Here is a 20,029-nt window from a genome sequence, read left to right as displayed (position 1 = left end):
GATTAAAGGCGTGCGCCACCACCGCCCGGCTTCTTCATTTTTTTTGAGATTCCTAGAAAATTACAGGTTTGCCGCTGGGAAGATTTCTGTTTGGTTGAGGTCTCAAACTCACAGCAGTACTCCTGCCTCAGTTTCTAGCATGTTGGAATCACAGATGTGAGCCACCCTGTCAGATGTGAAGACATTACTTTGAATTTATTTTATTATATGTAGTTGAGGGTTTGCATGTATATATGCGCACCCTGTGTGTGCCTAGTACCTGCAGGGGCTAGAAATGGGCATTGGATCCCCTGGAACTGAAGTTACAAACAATTTTAAGCCTCCATGTGGGTATTGGGAGCTGAACCTAGGTCATCAGAAAGAGCAGCAGTGTTCTTAACTGCTGGGCTGTCTTTCCAGCCCCAAGGAAACATTATTTGGAGACTCATAGCAGGATAGATGGAGGTGGGTTGTAACAAAGCTTTTACAGAGGTGGGTGGAGCGTAGGAAAGCCAGCAAGGGCGTATGAGATGCCCAGGAACTACCCACAGTAGACACACACCTCATTCCAAGGGGACAAGGGAGGTAGTGGTCAAAGAACACAGAGAAATGGCAGAGAGGGTCTCCTGAGGAGAGGGGCAGCCAACTACATCCTTCGGGTAGGAGCCACAATAATAAATCTGTGTTTCTCGTGAGGCAAGGCAGAAAGACTCATCCAGCATCTGACTGAAGCATTTTACCAGCTGAGATGCAAGAATCCCAGCATACCAAACTCCGTAGAAGTTGCCTACAGAGACAATATTCCTTTTACATGGGATGTTTCAATGAGGATGTTAAAATAGCAGTGAATGGTGTGGAAGGCCGTGCATAAATGCACTCACACACATGAATCTAAAAATAGTTCAGATTCTTTCCCATAGGGTGAAGGCACTTGCTGCCTGACCTGATGACCTGAATCTCCCCTGCCATCACTGGCACCCTTCCCCTATGAGGGAGCCAACCTTCCCGATAGAGAACCTTCCAAGGACAACCTGCCTGGTGTCCTCACAGGAAGATGTCAAGCCTTCTCAGAACTGGCCCCCATGGGTCCCCACCTCTCATGCTCTTAACTAGAGCAGATCCTGCAGGAGGAGACTGGCGGATGGATCCCAGCTCTTTTCCCCTCCCTATGCCCAGAGTTTTGCCAAGAAACTTCGTGTGGAAGGTGGAAGCCTAAACCACAAAGAAACAATGTATAAAAACAGAACTCTGACCCTGCTCAGAGCAGCTGGCCCAAGAAGTAGAACAGTAACAGAATCCAAACTAAATGGCTGGCACTTCATACTGAGCCAAGACTCTGTCTTAGTCAGTGTTCTTTCTATTGCTGGGAAGATACACTATGACCACAGCAACTCTTAGAAAAGGAAAGCATTTAACTGGGGCTTGCTTACAGCTCAGAGGTTTAGTCTGTTGTCAGCATGGCAGGAAGCATGGCCGCACACAGGCAGATATGAGGCTGGAGAGTAGCTGAGAGTTCTACATCTGGATCCCTAGTGGCGGAAAGAGAGAGAGAAGCATCTGGACCTGGCTTGGGTTTTTGAAACCTCAAAGCCAGCCCCCAGTGACTCGCTTCTTCCAACAATGCCACACCTCCTAATCCCTCCCAAGTAGTGCCACTCCCTGATGACTGAGCACTCAAATATACGGGCCTCAGGGCCCTTCCTATCCAGACCCCTACAGCTTCCCTGGGTGTCTCCTCACTTCTGATTTAGGAGGGAGAGAACCAGCCGGACGCTTCATCTGTGTTAGCCTGTGTCTGCACCCACCTGTGCCACCATGACAGAATACCCAAGTCAGAACAATTATAACAAACAGAAATTGAGTCCTGCCCTGCTCTGCATACTGCCAAGTCCAAGATCAAGGGGCCAGCTACGGTGGTGAATCTGAGTCCAGAGGACCCTGTGAAGCCTTCTGGTCTCCACCTGAAGAAAGGACCTAGAGAAGCCAAATGGGCTAAGCTTGCTCTTTCCTAAGAATTTTAAACCCCCTGTGAGGGTAGAGAACTCAGGGCCAAATCACCTCCTAAGGATCCTGTTTCTTAATGCCACTCTGATGACAGCCAACTGCTCCAGCTGGTCTGAGGCCTTTGTATACCTTAAATGGGTACTCTAGAGCTCTTAAAGGGTGTATTTGAGGAGTTATCTATTCTGTAGGTAAAATTTCTTTTTTTTTTTTTTTTTTTTTTTTTTCCGAGACAGGGTTTCCCTGTAGTTTTTAGAGCCTGTCCTGGAGCTAGCTCTTGTAGACCAGGCTGGCCTCGAACTCAGAGATCCGCCTGCCTCTGCCTCCCGAGTGCTGGGATTAAAGGCGTGTGCCACCACCGCCCGGCCTGTAGGTAAAATTTCTAATATTTGGACTAGGGTACAGCTCAGCAGTACAGCTTTTGCCTACTGTGCAAGAAAACCTGGGCTTGATCTCCAGGGCCACCCTGTTCCCCCAAACTTAAGGGCGTGATGAAGGGGTAAAGCTTTGAACTGTTCTTGATTGACATGCGCCAGGCCCTAGTTTGATTCCCAATGACTGAAACAAAACCTGTAAGACTTAAGACATAAGGTAGGTTTTAAGCCAATGAAATGGCTCAGCGGGCCACCACCAAGCCCGACGACTTGAGCTCAATCCCCAGCACCCACATGGTAGAAAGAGAACCGATTCTAAGAAGTTATCCTCTGACATCCAGACTTGTACTGTCCCATGAACACACACCCCTACCCCCAACCTAGGAAATAAAGATGATTCAGGAAGTCAGGCATGGCGGCTTACGCCTGTACATCCCAGGAGGCCAAGGCTGCATGGTGAGACCCTGCTAATGTGTGAGTATTGATGTGTGTCAAAATGCATTAGCTGCTAAATCTAGGTGAGCAGTTTCTGGGGCAATGATAGGCCTGACTTAACAGACTTTCTGAAGATTGAATTCAAAATTTCTCAAAGAAAAGTTGGAAAAAAATATGCTTTTCAAAGTATCTCGAATGAAAAGGAGATAAACGCTGGAGAGATGTTTTCAGTGGTTAAAAGCATGAGGAACCAGGTTCAATTCCGAGCACCTACATAGTGTCTCACAACTGCCTGTAGCTCCAAAGGATCCTCCACCATCTGTTGGCACCAGACATACATGTAGCACACAGACAGACATGCGGGAAAAACACCCACACACTTAAAATAAAAATAAATAAATCTTAAACGAATAAATAGCAACGGAGATGGGCATCTTGAGGAAAGAGCACCAGTTTGGCTTACAGCCCGGACAGCACCATCAGTAGAAAGCTGCACTGTGATATTCCAGGGCAGGCTGTGAAGGTGGGCCCCGAGGCTGCCGTTCTGCCATCATGGGCATGTCTGCTTCCCTTGGCACCAAGAGTCAGCTGGGAAGAAGGAAGAGCGCGGATGTGTCACACGGGAAGACTTCCCCGGGCAAAGCTTAGTGGAGAACAGCAGACACTCCATTGTCTAACCTGGATCACAGGGCTGTGACCCCTGCTGAGTAGGAGGTGTAATCTAGCTGGGGCCCAGGGTATCTAGGGACCGGAGGGAGCCAATTCATTTAAACTGTCAGCTCTCTGAGTTTAACTGGGAAGCATTCATGAGGAACACAGCTGAGGACACAGGAGTCCCTGATGTAGAATGTCAGGTGTGATCATACCCCAGAGGGGACGTTTTACACAGTGGGATCTCTAGTTAGTTAGGGACTGAACTATGCTGTCATTGAAGAGGGCATTTCCGTGACCTCTTAGCTAGAGACAACCTGGGGGGTGGGGAGATTAGGTAAAGAAGCAAGCAGCTGAACTGCTCTTGGAATTGCTCACGCGCTGTGACAAGGGTCTCAAGTCCTGTAGAAGCCCGGACCCTGGGTTTGTCTGTCCTTTGAAAGCTGGGAAATCACAAAGGTGATTCTCGGAATTGGCAGGGCTTGGATCTTTCTGTTCTGCTATTAAAGGAAACAGATAATCCGCATGGAAAACTGCTAATAGTTTCCACAGGCATCTGCCCACCTTACCGCCCAGTCTGTCTACCTGTACACAGCCACTCAGCAGGCCTGGGGCCCAGCTACTCTACACGGTCAGACAGGAGGGTCCCAAGTTCAGGGCCAACATGAGCAACTTAGCAAGGTTCTTCTCAAAAATAAGTAAATAAACCGTTTTAAAAGAGCCAGTTAGAATCCAGGCTTTGGGATCAGGAGTGCAAGGCCATCTTCAACCACTCAGTAAGCTGAAGACCAGCCTGAGCTACATAGGACCCTGTCTCAGGGAACAAACCAAAAAGGCTAGGGTATGTGTAGTTCAGGGGTAGAGTGATTACGTAACATACTAAAGTGCTAAGGTCCAGAATTCAATCCCAATATCAAAAGCACTCAGTGTCCCCCTCCTTTCATCTGGTCCCTGTGTCCTGGGCCTCAGTTTCTCCAGGCATCTCCCTTTCTGAGGACATTTGGAACAATCTCTTTGGGCCTCTCTGATGGGGGTCGGGATTAAAAACCGGGGAGCTGCACCCCCGTGCATGGGTCCCTCGCGCCTTTCCACACCTGTTGCTGTTGTGAGTCCTGAACCAGCCCTGTCACCATCCCCACCTCCACCCCCTACCCCTGCTGCCCCCAGCCCTGTGACAGCTGGCCAGGTTCCCACAGGCCCACACCTGAGCAGTCAGGCCAGCTGCGGATTCCCACGGACGGCAACACGTCAGCACAGGCTGCTGCAGCTAACAGCCTGGCCACTGCAGCCATCCCCCGTAGGGAGCCCGAGCCAGCCAGGCCCTGGAGAGCATGGTGCCACCTCTACAGTGGGGTGGAAGGTGACTCTAGATCACGAGCCCCTTCCCAGGCCCAGAATCACCCCAGAACCTGGCAGCTGGGGTCCTACCCTCTTCCCCATACCCAGCCAGTCCCATTGTTGCTTAGCTCAACCACTCAGCTCAGAGTCTCAGTTTCCCCATTCCTCAGTTTCCTGGGGGCCACACCATTGCCAGCTTCACAGGACTGTTCATGATGTAAAGAAAATTCTCAAAGCATAGACTCTTTTTTTTCTTTTTTCTTCCTTCCTTCCTTCCTTCCTTCCTTCCTTCCTTCCTTCCTTTCTTTCTTTCTTTTTTTCTTTCTTTCTTTCTTTCTTTCTTTCTTTCTTTCTTTCTTTCTTTCTTTCTTCCTTTCTTTTGAGACAGGGTTTCTATGTGTACAGTCCTGGCTGCCCTGGAACTCACTTCGTAGACCAGACTGTCCTCAAACTCACAGAGGTCTGCCTGCCTCTGCCTCTCAAGTGCTAGGACAGAAGAGGGCATCAGATACCGCTAGAGATGGTTGTGAGCCACCATGTGGCTGCTGGGAATTGAACTCAGGACCTCTGGAAAAGCAACCAGTGCTCTTAACTACTGATCTACCTCTCCAGCCCGAGAAGACATTTAAAGGGTCAAATATCAAGGTTCCAAAGGTTCTAAGTCACCAGTTCACATATGCTTATCCTCAAATATTAAGAGAAACTTTGTCTCTCCAAACTTGTCTTCCCTGTGCCACAGGAGGCAAATCCTGGGGTCAGCCTAGGAACATCAGCCTCCATCCCTGGGGACCTTAGAATAGCTGGGCACAGGAAAGGGGTTGATTCCAGGCCTCAGAGGGGGCTTATGACCTAGATTCACCTTCTAACACCACTGCTGTAGAGGCGGTGGCACTGTAGAAACTCGTGGCGATCAGACTCGCTTGGGCTCTCAACTCTCCTCTGGGAGAACCCAAGACAAAGGGGATCAGCTTTTGTGGTTCCCAGCTATTGGGACAGGTCAGGGGTGAGAAGGAACAAGACTTAAGAGGGCCACAGAGATAGCTTTGGGTTCTCCCCCAATTGTCAGGCTGTGGAGAATTGTCATTGGGGAGGGTGCTGTCCCAGGCTCTTGGCCCTGGTAGATGTTCTTCCTGCAGGTGAGAGGGGGATTCTGGGAGATGAGTGCACAATCTGTGTTGTTTACTTGGGGTTGCTGCCGAGGTAGGAGTTGGCTCCCTTTTTCCTCCCTAGGCAGCACTCTGTCCACTTCTGTGGTGTGACACAGAGACATACGAGTTTTGAATGCCTGGCCTAGTGTAGTGTAGGCTCATTTCTGGTTGGGTTAGCTCTTTTAACTGAAATTAACCTGCTTCTCTTTATCTGCCTTTTGCCTCGGGCTTTTTACTTTTCTTTCCTTCTGTATCTTAGGTTCACTGCTTCTTTAGTCTGGCTGGTGACTGCCTGTCTCCGAGCCCTGTGTCTCCTTTATTTTCTCCTCCTTCTTTTCTCTCAAGCCTTGATTCCTTCTCCTATTCTCTCTGCCTGCCAGCTTTGCCTATCCCTCTTCAGCCTGGCTGTTGGCCATTCAGCTCTTATTAAACCAGCTGGCAAGGTGAAACAGATGCAACACATCTTTATATAATTAAACAAATGCAGCGTCAACAAAAGTAACACATCTTTGCCTAGTTAAATAATACTCCACAACAGATTCTCTCACCAGGGAAGACTGGGTGGGGGTCACTGATGCCCATTGAAGGGTCAAGCGAGGCCTGGGTTGTTGCCTTGGGACTCTAATTTTAGTCCCGTTCAGAATGGAGGAAGGGAGGCAAATTTTTCATCCTCATCTCCCATGTATCTCAATGCCTAAGACGTCTGTATGACATCTGCTGGGGAGTTTGACCAGGACTCCAGGCTCTGAAGATTGCAACAGGCTGCTGGATAGCTTGGGGCTCACCAGAGGCTAGGAGAGCAGGCCTAGGAAGAAGCCCCTCCCTGCTCACAGTGGGGCTGAGACTGCCCTTAGATTCTCTTTCCAGCCTCAGAAGCTAGTCTTCCATTTCTTTAACATTCTTCTTTTGGCGGGGGGCAGGGATTTGAGACAAAGACAGGGTTTCTCTGTGTAACCGTGCTGGCTGTCCTGGAACTCGCTCTGTAGACCAGGCTGTGTTACCTCTTTCGGAGAGCCCCACTTCTCCCAGGGTCTTAGCTGGGGATCTGGTTCTTATTGGCAGGTTTTCCAGAAGCCCACAATCAACATAATCACTCCACAGACATTACCCTGCGCATGCCCCTGAGATGGTGCCTGTGGTGTGCCCGCTCAGTGGTGGAGGAACTTTCCCTGTGGGGGCACTGTGCACCTCTACAGTCTGGGCAAGAGAGATGAACAGTGAACAGCTGACTTGGTGGCCATGGGAGGTGGGCACTGCCATGCTGGATGGGGCTACAAGCACTGACCCCTTGTTTGCCCCTCCAGACACAGATCCCCCGGCCAGGCTGCTACAGGCTGCCCTGCCCCTCCTGTCGACCACTTACCATGAGAAATTCTAGGGCAACAAGACCACAGATGTGCTGGACCAGTGTTACCTACTGCACAGTAGAGCCTCCTGGGCTCTCCCTATCCCCTCTCCCTCCCACCCTGTAGGAAATTCAGGCAAAAGCCTAAGGCCAGGTGTTGGGCAGAGAAAGTAATGGAAGTACTAAGTTGGCCTTATAGGGCCTTCAGCTTTCTCCAGTTACACCTGACCAGTACGATCAAAGAGGTCGGGCTCCAGCTTCATCACTGATAACCTTAATGGGAGTCAAGACAGGGGCTCCATCGCCTGAGCTACAGAGTGCACAGCTTAGACAGTGCAACAGAATAGGCTGGAGGGTCGCAGAAGATGCTTGGCTCTTCCCTTTCGCCAGTGGCTCCACGACCAGTACCACCTCCCCTCGTCAAGCCAGTTCTATTGACCTTCTGTTAGACGGTGTTTCCCTGGACGTAGACCTGACTTCCAGGGCATAAACTCTGATAATTATCTCTGATAATTCACCCAGCAGGCAGGAGCAGTGTCTCCTGGTGTTAGTTAGGCCGAGCCCCGGGCTTCACCATGTCCAGAGGCGAGGCCGCCTGCATTGCCAGACCAAAACCCCTTCTCTTTCTCCTGCTGCCATGTATGCCCATGTCAAAGCATCCATGCCCTGAGTGTAGCAGATGCCAGCAGCCAACTAGCCCACTGCCTCTGCTCCCATGAAGCCTCACTAATTCATGCAGTGTGGGCCAATGCTGTCTGCCTCCTGTTTGGGGTCTCGAAGGCTGCACTCAGCTCCTGAACTTGAAGCTTCACTGGCTTGGATCACAATGGGCAAGGTCAGATTAGGCTGTGGAAGTTTCTGGAAGGGTCCCTCCTTGGTCCTTGTCCCCACCATTAAGACTCCACCTCCCCAAAGGGTAGAAAGGAAGGACACAGGCAGATGAAATGAGAATGTCACAGGGAGGGTGGGGTCTTGGTTAGTGGAGCACAGGTCAATCTGATTTGTCCACCCTCAAGGCCTGTTGGTGTGCTCAGCGGCTCTACCTTGGGAGGAGGGTGAGGGGAACTAGGCCATTCTGACCTCATACATTTGTGGTTCTGTCACTCTTTCCCACAGTGGCCTCTCCAGGCCTACTCTTTCCCAAGTCGTGTTGAAGTTGCTGACTTTATCAGACCAAGGACTCGTGATAAGGGGGAATGTGGAGGCAGACTGGGACTGGAAGGTTCAAGGAGGCCCATCAGGTGGGACTCTCCCAGCTACACACGTGGCCTTGTTCTAGGTGGTTCTCAAATATCAGTTTTGGTGAGTGGAGGCCCAGACAGCTGGGAAGCCCAGGTAACACTGACCTACTGTGGCCCAAATACCCACAAACAGGGAACAGAGAGGACAAGGGGACAGGGTAAGAGCTTGCTGCTCTAAGAACTCACCCTATCCTGGTGGGGTGCCAGATGGCTAGATGAGCCATTCCATACAGGGTCTCTCTACATAGCCCTGGTTGTCCTGATTGCTTTGTAGACTAGGCTGGCCTCAAACTCGGAAATCCACCTGTCTCTGCCTTAGAGTGCTTGAGATTGAGGGTGTGTGCCACCACGCTTGGCTTATAGGGGTGTTTTAAGTGAGCACACCCTGGCACCTCTCTTGCCTTGATTTTGCTCATTCACTCAGCCTCCCACAAAGCTCCTCCCACTTTCAGCCCCTCATGTCTCCTCATGCTTACTCAGCTCTGCCAGCGGGGGGGGGGGTGGGGTGGGATGGGGTGGGGGGGAGGGGGTGGATGTGGGCAGCTTCCTGCTGTAGTCTCCCTCCAAGACCCAATCCTGTCCTGACACATGCAGGACATAAAAGCGGCGAGGACCTAAGGAACAGCACGTTCCAGGGCTCAGCTCTACAGGGACAGACATTCCCCTTGGGTGCACAGCTGGGCAGAGGCTGCCAACTGCAAAGCCCCAACTTTTAGATGCCCTGAGCCTCTGCTCCCTGCCCCCTGCCAGGGGCTTCTGGGCTGAGTGGAGATAAGGATTTTGCAGGGATCAAAGATCTGAATGTCAGGGGCCTACACAGGCCTGGAATCCGCAAGTCTTTGCTCTAGCCTGCTCTGGCCACATTCATGAGCAGCCCTGTCCGTGGCTGTCAGGCTGTATGGTCACCTCTATCCACTTGCTGGACCGGCCTTTCAGTATTGTCAATGGGGAGGACGCGGACGCTGGCTCCTAGCCTTGGCAGGAGGTGTCTCTGAACATGAGAGGGGAATTCTTGGCAGACATGTATGACTACTCTGAAGCTAACAGTGCTGTCCAGCTGGGACTTGTGATTTCCCCTGTTTTCTTACGGGGAGAGTCTCCCTCTTGCTGGGGAACTTGTACCAACAAGGACTGGCTGGTCACTATCTTTCACTGGGGATGAATGAAGCCTGCCTTGGGCAGCTGGAACCCCCTGGGAGTCAGGGAATGACTGGAGTCTCTAACTCCAGTCAACAGTGTCCAATATGAAAAGGCCCCGAGAGACCACAGGCTGTGGACAAGCTGCTCCCATGCCCAGTGGCAAGCAGAATGACAATCTGTCACCCACCACCCTCGTGTGCATAGAGACACTGAGACCCAGGGTAGAGGTGGTTTGCCTAAAGTCCCTCTGAGATTCAGAGGTCAAGCTGTGGCTCACTCTGGCGGCACAGGTCAGTAGGAAGCGCCATCTTATGGCAGCCAGAGCAGCTAACCTTGGCTCTGTTCAGGGGGTATCTGGGTGCGGAGGGTAGATGAGGGAGTTGGGAGGTGGGCTTGTGTGACCGAGACAGGGCAGCAGGGGTCTTTGGGGCATGCGCTACAGTGCCTATAGCATGCACCGTCTTCCCCAAGCGAGGCTTATTTACACAAACACAGTCAGTCGCTTCTGATTAGTAGATGATGGGAGGGGTAATGGCGCACTGGCATTTGTTCCTCTTCCAGAGAAACCTCAGTTCAGGTCCCAGCACCCAGCTAAAAACCAGCTGCAACTCCAGCTCCAGGGGATCACACACTCTCTTTTAACCTCTATAGACACTGGAATACACTCACACAGAAGTAAAAATAAACCTTATATAAGGAAAGAAAATAACTGGTTTGGGCTTGGGCTCAGTATGTGAAGCCCTGGGCTCAATCTCCAACACTAAACTAATACATAAGCCTGACTTGTTACTGAAAAACATGACACATCTATAAAAACTGAATGTTATTCTATGATGCCAGGATCAAAGCCACTTCATCCCTGTGTCACCTCTCTGAATCTATGGTGTCCTCCGGCCTGGTCCCATAAGGCTTGTTTGCACGCTTGTGTCTCCTTGCTGAGCCTGGCCACATCTGCTCACCTCTGTCCTTTTGTCTGCCTGAACAGCTAAGTGCTAAGTGCCACAGCAGGCTGAAGCACCACCACCCACAACGTCAAGTGTCCTTGCAGGAGCTTGTTAACAGTATGAGATTTGTCTTGTTAACAGTATGAGATTTGTCTTGTTAACAGTATGAGATTTGTCTTGTTAACAGTATGAGATTTGTCTTGTTAACAGTATGAGATTTGTCTTGTTTGGGGGTCAAAATTCCAAGCAAACTCATAAAATTGTAATTTCCCATTTCTTTAAAATCTTTTCAACAAAAACCCACCAAACCTGGGGTCTGTGGAGATGGCTCAGAGGTCAAGAGCACTTGTTACTCTTGCAGAGGACCAGGTTCAGTTCCCAGCACCCATATGGCGGCTCACAACCATCCTTAACTCCAGTTCCAGGGGATCCAATGCTCTTTTGACCTCAGTAAATACCACGCACAACGTGGTGCAGACATACATCCAGGCAAAAGACTCATATACATAAAACAAAAACAAACAAAAAGCCTATTCCACCAAACAGGGAGATGGTTCAGCAGTTGAGAGCTCTTGCTGCTCTTCTAGAAGGCCCAAGTTCAGTTCCCAGCTCACAACATTCTGTGACTGCAGCTAAGTCTCTGGTCTCGTCAGGCATCTGCACTCAGGTGCACACACCCACACATAATGGAAAATTAATCTTTTGTTTTTAAAGGTTTATTATGTACACAGTGTTTTGCCTGCATGTATACCTGCAGACCAGAAGAGGGCACCAGATCTCATTATAGATGGTTGTGAGCCACCATGTAGTTGCTGGCTCTTAACCTGAGCCATCTCTCCAGCCCCCCAAAAAAATCAATCTTAAAAGACATCCATCAAAATCTGGACATGGTGCACAGCTTCAAACCTGTGCACCTGTAATCCCAGCACTCAAGAGCTGGAGGCTGGAGCTCAGCGCCACCGTGGGCTACCCCACCTCTCCACCCTACAAATAAATAAAAATGACAAAACTTATCAAATATCAACGGAGACAGCTAAAACAGGGCCCTGAAGAAAAGCTCTGCACAGGTGGCAACCACATAGGAAGCCTGCAGTATGGCCCGTGGGTTCCTAGGGGCATGTCTTTAGCTCTTGAAGGGTAGGACTGTGCTGTCCTATGGTCTTAGCTGGGAATCTTTGTTTTGTTGAAACAGGGTTTCTCTGTGTAGCACCCTGGCTGACTTGGATCTCACTCTGTAGACCAGGCTTGCCTTGAATTCAAATCGCTCTGATTAAAGAAGGGTATCAGCGCCACCCAGCCCTTAGCTGGGAGTCTTCTGGCTGGGTGGTCCTGGAGTCTGGTCCCTGTACACCTTCCTGTTAGCACAAGCAAGCCTGACCCTGTTCTACAGAATCTGAAGTTGTGCCATCCAGGCTTCAACTATGGTGATAGATCCTGCCTCACATCACTGACAGGAGCTTCCAGAAAGTACACACCACTAAAGACGGTAGGTCCCCCTCTATCCCTCTTAGGGATATCCACCCATGTACCCCAGAGGGCCAGTGACAGCCCTGCTTGAGGCCAGCCCTTGCCCAGGATAGAACCTGACGGCAGCTGTTCCACAGATGTTTTTAAGGACCCACAGCTGTTTTTGGTGAGCCGGGAGGATGAGTCTGTAACCCCAAACCTCCCTGCCTGAGGCCAAGACCTCACGCAAGGAGCATCAGCTGGCTCTGCCCTATGTGTCCAACACCTGCCGTGGAATGAGATCACCAACGTGAGTCTGCACAAACACGGATAGGGTGTTCTCTCCACTCCACTCACTGCCCTGCTGAGACTTTGGGCACTCCCCAGCTCCCTGCTATGCTTCCTCTACTGAACCTCAGTCCTTATCAGTGCCCAGACTGGGCTGCTGTCGACAGGCCTGGGAGCCTCTGCTCAGGGTGCTGGGGGCAGGGAGGCACTGGGGGCAGAGGGGCGCTGGGTGTGTCTGATCACAGAGGGAAATTGGATGCCCAGGTCCCTCAGGTTAAAAGCTAGAGATGAGTTACCACTGAACCGAGACCTCAGTAATGAGTAATACCAAGCTGTACCCACACTCCAAACCCCTTCACACCCCTCCTAAGTTGAGACACACACAAGCTTTGGAAACAAGTCCTGTACCCTCTATGCAGGCTACTCCGATAGGCCCCTAGTGGGCATTATGCTTTGAGGCAGCACCCTACTGCCTTTCTGGCCTGTTAGGTCCAGGTTTGGAAGGTTCTAGAAGCTGAACCCCTCCCATCCCTGCATTCAAGTAAAATCCAAATAAAAACAGCAAGTACCTATACCCTTGCCACTCCACTTTTGCTCCTCCGGGTGACTATGGCGTAGGAGGCTCTGTGCCCTCAATGGGGTTCCCTGGTGGCAGATCATCTACTACTAACCCTTCTTTATATAGTCAGGGAAACTGAGGCCCACATTCAAAATGGTCAAAGCTGAGACCACCACCAGAGTGCCAAACACATGCTCTCCTCTCCTCTCTGGGCCAGAAGCTGCTGAAAGTCCAGAGAGCAGCCACCTGGCACAAGGCCTGTTCTGGGCTTTTGTCTTCTTAGCTCGAAGGCCAAGTCCTTGTTTAATTCAAGGAAGACACTCTGGGTGCCTGAGACTGGAGTTCTGTGAGGCTGTTCTGTGCAGTGCCTCTGCATGTGAGCTTTCTCCTTGGGGTACAGAAGACCCAGCAGGTACCTTACTGCTCTGGGCCTCAAGCCCTGAATCTAGAACACGTTCCACTTGGCACAAAAGACACTGCCACCTTATCTACCCTCAGCCCTCCTGCCTTCCCCCAGGCTCCTGGGCCCACCATTATTTTAACCCTTCCAGAATCTTCTTCACCATGTCTGGTCGGACACTTTGGGGGCTCAAGGGTACGTCCACCTCCCCACATTGAGGCAGTCTCAAGCATCTTTGCAGGCGGCTTCTCATTTTTAAGATTTTATTAAATGTGGACTATTAGTCAAATGATTTGAAAAACCAATAGCGAAAAATAGTTCTTTAGGGTCCTTTTCTCGGTGCAGAGGTGCACACCACACCGTACTTGCCTGTCACGGGGGCCCCTGTGGGTGGGGGCCATGTGCCTCCACCCTGGCCCCAGCCTGGCCGTCAGCGGTCCACAGTGCACTCTCATCCAGCTCCTCTGAGGAGGCATCACATCCTGCCTTGTTATAAATATGTACAAAGCCCTGGACAGTTGAGGGCACCAGGCCCAAGGCAGAGCTGGGGTTACCTGTCCCCAAACCTGCAGGATATCCATTTTCAAGACAGATGCTTGGAGAGCTCAGATCATGGCTGCCCATTCCCCAGCCCCCACACCCTAGTCCTCTGCTCTCAGGCAGCAGCCAGCTGGCCCAGGACCCGGCGGAACTGCTGTGTGCTGTGGCCCAGCTCCTTGACCCTGTCTACCATGTCCTGGGCAGCAGAGGGTGATGGATACTGCAAGGCAGCGGCCTTGGTGGTGGCCACAATGCCACGCAGGAGGTCACACAGCAGGTTGCTGTAGTGGGTCACCTGGCTGCGCACATCAGCTGCCTTTGCCTGCCGTGATAGCGTGTCCCCAATGAACACCAGCTTATGTGCGCTGAGGATGACAAACTTGCTGTGTGCCACAAAGATCTTGGGGGGCTGATTGGTGGCCACTGCAGTGAAGAAGGCGTCCACTGCGTCTGTCAGTGTGGTCAGGTTGGCCTCACACTGCTCCAAGTAGAAGAGCAGCAGCTGTCGGTCCGACGGCCCCAGGCCCCCTGTCCGCCCTGGCACCAGGGGCTGGGCTGCTGTCCAGTTGGCCAGGTCATGGTCTATGGGACGAGACACCTCCTGCTCCAGTCGTTCAAACTGTTTCAGCTGTGGAAGGCAGGACAAGGTTAGGCTCTCTGCTGACAGACGTGTGCAAACATCTGTACCCCTCAGGGCACTGCTCACCACAAGAGAGCAAACCACTGCGTCAGTAACAGCATGAGTGGCTGGGGACATGCTGGGAAGTACACAGGAAAGACAGCGTGCACACCAGCTTCTTGAAACAATGGCACCCCATGGCTACACATGTATTTCTATCTTAACTACTATTATTGGGGAGAGGTATTTTGCCACATATCCTGGCTGGTCTCAAACTTACGATCCTTCTGCCTCTGCCTCCTGAGTGCTAGAATTACAGGAGTATGTCTGGCTTATTTTAATTATGAATATGTATTTCTTTTCACTTTTTATGTGCCACACACTTCCTATGCAGCTCATACACTACTCATTTATAGCCAATTATAAGCCCCACTTGGTAACAAGGTAACCAGTGAGTAGCCCAGCTCAGGGTGGGGTAAGTTGTCCCCTGCCTTACTTTTTTACACCCAGAGAGGGGATAGTGAAAGGAGTTTTCATATTTACTCCAAAATTCAATGACTTTAGTGTTTTTCAAATATACTTTGTTACCCAGAAAAATGACTTAAAATATGAAGAAAACTGGCTGAACTGTTATTTACAAGGAAAATTGGATACAATGTATTCAGTCTCAACAATGACATTCCTGGCCTATGAGAAGGGATTGTGGACAGTGTTTAAGGATGAGGAGCGCTGCAGATAGGTAGTGACTGCTCATCTGGACAGGCACAGGGAGCAGCTTGTGGAGAGGAGCCGCCTGGGGGGCTTCTGGGATGCCTCTGGCTGCCAGGCTCTCTAGCCTACACTCTTCTGGGCTGGCTACGATGTACCCATGACTCTGACAGTCGCTTCATGTCTGTGGTATCTCAAGCATGCCAGACAACTGCTGTGGTCCCAGCTATTCAGGAGGCTGCAGTGGGGGGAATCAGCTGAGCTCAGGCAGAGTTCAAGACAAGGCTGGGCAGCACAGCAAGACTGCCATCTCAGATGAAGTGGCCACATGCTGGATGCCGACTCTACCCTGGGGCCTCACCTGCTGCAGCTCCAGCTGGCCTTTTCCCTGCCGCATTATGTTGCCCTTTTCTAGCAGCTCCTTCTGGGTCTTCTCAAACTCCTCCTTCCCCTGAGGAAAAGACAAGACCTGGACTGAGAAGTGTCTTCTGGGACAGAAGCAGGTCCCATGGGTGCAAGGGCCAGAGAACCACCAGGTGGCAGTGTAGGTACATCAGACCCAGGAAGACATAGCTCCTTAAAAAAACAAAACAAAACAAAACAAACCAGCCCCTACTGGAGGGGGCTTGGCCCAGAAGGGGAGCCTTGCAGAGGGGCACTCACTCCACATGGCCATGGCCCTCTTGGAATGGCTCTCATACCGAGAATCAAAGCCAAATGAAATAGTGACTCACTCCCATCTCCCCATCCCCTTGTCCTAAGCCCTCTGCCGCCAGCATCTGCCTCCCCAGAACGTCTCTACAAAGAATGGAGCCATATCCATGCCCACTAGGGAAGCCCATCCCCAAGGTGTTCTGGAGCCATCTTCAAGCCCCAAGGACACAGTGAAGTTGATCATCAATCTAATAGGACAAAATACAGGGAGGGCACAAGGAAACACCAGTGACCATTCTTGGAACCTGAATCTCCTTTGACCACAAGATCTATGTGTGGGGTGAGAGGGCAAGGGGGACATCAGGGTCCCTGCAACAACAGTGGCAGGGTCAGTCTTGAGCCTGAGCAGGGTGAGCACCCACCTGCAGGTGGACATAGTCATAATCCTCCATCCAGCCCCCTTCACTGTTCTCATACTGCCCATCTGGAGAGTCCTGGGAGGTGAACTTGGGGGGTGAAGGCAGAGGGCGTGACTGGATGCTGCTGGCTTTATCAGTGGGGTTGGGGTGCAGGGAGCTGCCTCCCTCAGGCCCTGGGCCAGGGGCTTTGGTCCGTCTGAAGAGCAGCGAGGCATTGCCATGCAAAAAGGAGGCCAGCTGCTTGGCATCCTCAGGCACGGCCCGTGAGCAGGCCACCAGGCGGTCCAGGTCTTCAAGGGTGAATCCTGGGCTTCCCCGGCCACTGTCTAGCACCTGACCATGGACTACCAGTGTCTGGTACACATCCTCCATCTTCTGTAGCTGCCGGCTAAGCTTGGCATGCAAGGTGCGGTCAGAAGTGTGAGTGGCATTGCTTACAGCACTGCGGGCAAATTCCAGGAGCTCATGTACTGCCCCATGAACTGCAGCCACTGCAGCTTTCAGGTCCTGCACAGGAGGTTCCTGAGGCTCAGAGGTGCTACGCCAGCCCCCAGGCCCATTGGCACTGCCCACCAGGTCCAGAAGGTGGGCTACGGTGGTGCTCACACCCTGCTGCAGGCGAGCCAGGGACTCCACAGCAACCTCCAGCTCCAGAGGCTCTCGGCCTGGCACCATTACCTCCAAGGAAGATGCCGATTGGCTGCTGCGTGTGCTGCCTGTGCTAGAGGCTGACAGGCGCTTGCCCTCTGCTGGGGCCTCTCGTTCCGTTGGTGGGGGCACAGCATACACACCATCATCAATCATACTCCCGTCAGCCACCTCAGGAGGGAGCGCCCGCTCACGAGGTACATCGTATAATGTTCCAGTTCCAGGGCCAGGCCGCCTCAAACCAGGGGGCACATCATAGAGGTCGGGAGCAGGGGGTGGCACGTCATACACATCCTCAGCTGGTGGGGAGTCTGGAGGAGGTGCAGCGAGGATCAGCGGGTGCCGAGTTGGGTCAAAGGGCTTGGGCTTGGCGAAGGCAGGAGGTACATCATATGTCTCCTCTCGCAGTGGCCCATCGGGCACATCCTTGCTCACGGAAGGAGGAACGTCATATACCTAGGGGACAAGTGGTGGTTAAGGCTTTTGTCCAGATTATCTGACCAGTCCTGGAGCTCAAGGCAGGACCCAGCTGGTGTACACACCCAGCATGACTCTTAACTGTGATGACTATGCCAAGAGCCTAGCCCTGGAGCTAGCGGACTCACTCTCTGTGCCTGGCTGTCCTCTATAAGATGGGGAACTGTTGAGGAACATATTTTTCAGGTGTGTGACTTTAGTTTACTCCGCATTTGTTTAACTCTGTGAAGCTGTGTTACTGTGCCTGTCTAAAACACCTGATGATCCTAATAAAGAGATGGCAGCAATAATGAGACGGAGAAAGGACATTCGTGGCTGGCAGACAGAGTATAAGTAGAAGGAGAAACGAAGCAGGGGAGGACATCAGGGGCCAGCCACCCAGCTACACAGCAAACCACAGAGAAAGAAGTAAGGAAAGGTATACAGAAATAGAGAAAGATAAAAGCCCAGAGACAAAAGGTAGTCGGGATAACATAAGTTAGGAAAAGCCGGCAAAAACCAAGCCAAGCTCAGCTTGGGCATTCATAACTAAGAATAAGCCTCCATTAGTGACTTATTTGGAGCTGGGTGGTGGCCCCTCAAAAGACCCAAGAGTAAAACACCAAGGGCTATATATGTGTTCAGCGTGCAATTCTTAACTGCAGACATGTAGGAGACTAGCTACCACATCGCCAATGCTGCCTGCCCATCCCACCACAATCACACGATGTTGCTGTCATTGGTAGACTTTCTACTCTGTATCAAGCATTTGGCTGGGCTTTGTATGTTAGATTCCTGTTGGCTCTCAAAAAAAGTCTGTATGATCATCCCCTTTTATATTCCAAGTGTCCTGTTTAGAAGAGGGATTTTGTGGTCTCCTTGCTGATACATCTCAGAGCATACATAATGAGAAGACCTGGCAATGGGCCATTTTCTGAGGCTCAGAAGGGCATTTAGTTTCTTTTTTTAAATTAATGTACTTATTTTTTTATGTGTATGGATATTTTATCTGCATAAATGTTTGTGTACCACATGCATGCTTTGTGCCAAGAGGTCAAAGAGATGCTGGGTCACCTGGGACTGCCAAACACTGTATGGATGCTAAGAATGGACCCTGGGTCCTCAGAAAGAGCAGCCAATGCCTTGACCGCAGAACCATCTCTACAGTTTCTATATCTGTTCTCAGAGCAAGTAATGACAGAGCCAGGGTCTGCAGAGAGCAGTCCCAAGCCCAATGCACACACTCGCCCATGCCTTTCAACACCTTTAGAAGCCTCTGACACCCCAGCATTTGCTGACTCCTTACCGAATGATGACTGGATGGGGGCAGGCTTTTCTCCACACTCGGAGGCACATCATACACATCCAACAATGGGTCTCTGCCATTGGGGCCCTTTACTGCCATGGGAGGTGTGTCATATACCTGGAGGGCACAAAAGAAGGTGCAATGATACAACTGTTAGGGATATCTGGTTTAATGGGAAGAGTGCAAGTCCCCAGAAACCTACCTTGAGCACTTGGGCTACCCTAGCTAGGCCGAGAAAATGCAGTACCCACAGCAAGGCTCAGGTCCTGTCTCTCCCATGCCTCTGATCCCCAACACTTACCTCCTGGCCATACTGGCTGGGAAGCAGTCCTCGAACAGGAGGCACATCATAGATATCCTGAGGACCTGGAGCTAGCAGGTGGCGTGGGGTGTCATACTCGTCCTGCTCTGTCTGGGAAGCCTCATATACGTAGCCCTGTCCCACTCGAGTAGGCACCACCACCTGGGAACAAACAGCTGGTTATACTGTTTGTTATCACTGGCCCCTGATCCACCCTCAGGTCCACAGGAGACCACCCTGAGAGGCAGGCAAACATAGCGGTGGGGCTCTGTAAGGGTGGGCTTGGAACCATTGCTTCTCATTCCCTATGTACTCCCTTTGGGAGTGAAATACAATGCTTGGGAGAGAATTACCAGACCCCTAGAGGTTTTGTTTAGAGCTGTCTGGTTCTGGGCCTTGAAAAAAAGACAGCTGAGTGACCCAGTCGATTCCAGAGTAGGGTGTGTGTATGGTTACACACAGATGACAAGGGACAGGAAGGGTAAAAGGCCTGGCTCCAGAGGCAATGCCAGTGAGCACGGGGCCGGCCTGCACTGGAGTCCTAGGCACAGCAAGACCAGAGGCCCCATGTTAGGTCTCCTGTGTTGTTCCTGTGGACACCTCTGAGCCCCCCTGCCCCACAAAGCTCTGCTCAGCAAGAGAGCAACCTGATCGTAAGATCCCTATCATCCCAGGCTCTGGAGGCAGAGAATGTAGCCTGGAAAGGCAGCAGACATCCTCCCTGAGTAGGACTAGGTAACTCAGTCTGACTACTGAGCTAACTCTTTTTTTTTTTTTAAAATTTATTTATTTATTTAGTATACAATATTCTGTTTGTGTGTCTGCCTGCAGGCCAGAAGAGGGCACCGGACATCATTACAGATGGTTGTGACCCGCCATGTGGTTGCTGGGAATTGAACTCAGGACCTTTGGAAGAGCAGGCAATGCTCTTAACCTCTGAGCCATCTCTCCAGCCCCTGAGCTAACTCTTGAACAGACACACGGGGCTAGGATGTAAGGTCAGCTCCATGGCAAAGGAATTCTAATGGGAACCACTTGAACCTCACCCATAAGCTGCCTTGCCCACCTGAAAGGGTAAGGCCTTAGTGG

General features: G+C 51.3%; 1 protein-coding gene across 4 annotated transcripts in view; it reads right to left on the bottom strand.

Moving 5' to 3' along the window:
- Nucleotides 1-13,538: 13,538 nt before the first annotated feature.
- Nucleotides 13,539-20,029, bottom strand: part of Bcar1 (BCAR1 scaffold protein, Cas family member) — a 37,486-nt gene continuing 30,995 nt past the window's right edge. For all 4 annotated transcript variants that reach the window (XM_038312989.2, XM_038312987.2, XM_038312988.2 and 1 more), the window contains exons 3-7: nucleotides 18,941-19,102; nucleotides 18,640-18,756; nucleotides 16,233-17,333; nucleotides 15,518-15,607; nucleotides 13,539-14,457 (exon numbers count right to left, since the gene is read on the bottom strand). In XM_038312989.2, coding sequence (XP_038168917.1) covers nucleotides 13,945-14,457; nucleotides 15,518-15,607; nucleotides 16,233-17,333; nucleotides 18,640-18,756; nucleotides 18,941-19,102 — 1,983 coding nt within the window. In that variant the 3' untranslated portion in view covers nucleotides 13,539-13,944. The remainder of the gene's footprint in view (nucleotides 14,458-15,517; nucleotides 15,608-16,232; nucleotides 17,334-18,639; nucleotides 18,757-18,940; nucleotides 19,103-20,029) is intronic.

This window comes from Arvicola amphibius, chromosome 15 (genome assembly GCF_903992535.2).
Source record: "Arvicola amphibius chromosome 15, mArvAmp1.2, whole genome shotgun sequence".
In the NCBI taxonomy this organism is placed as follows: Eukaryota; Metazoa; Chordata; class Mammalia; order Rodentia; family Cricetidae; genus Arvicola; species Arvicola amphibius.
Note: the sequence above shows the minus strand (reverse complement) of the source record. Positions and strands in the feature narration are given on the sequence as shown.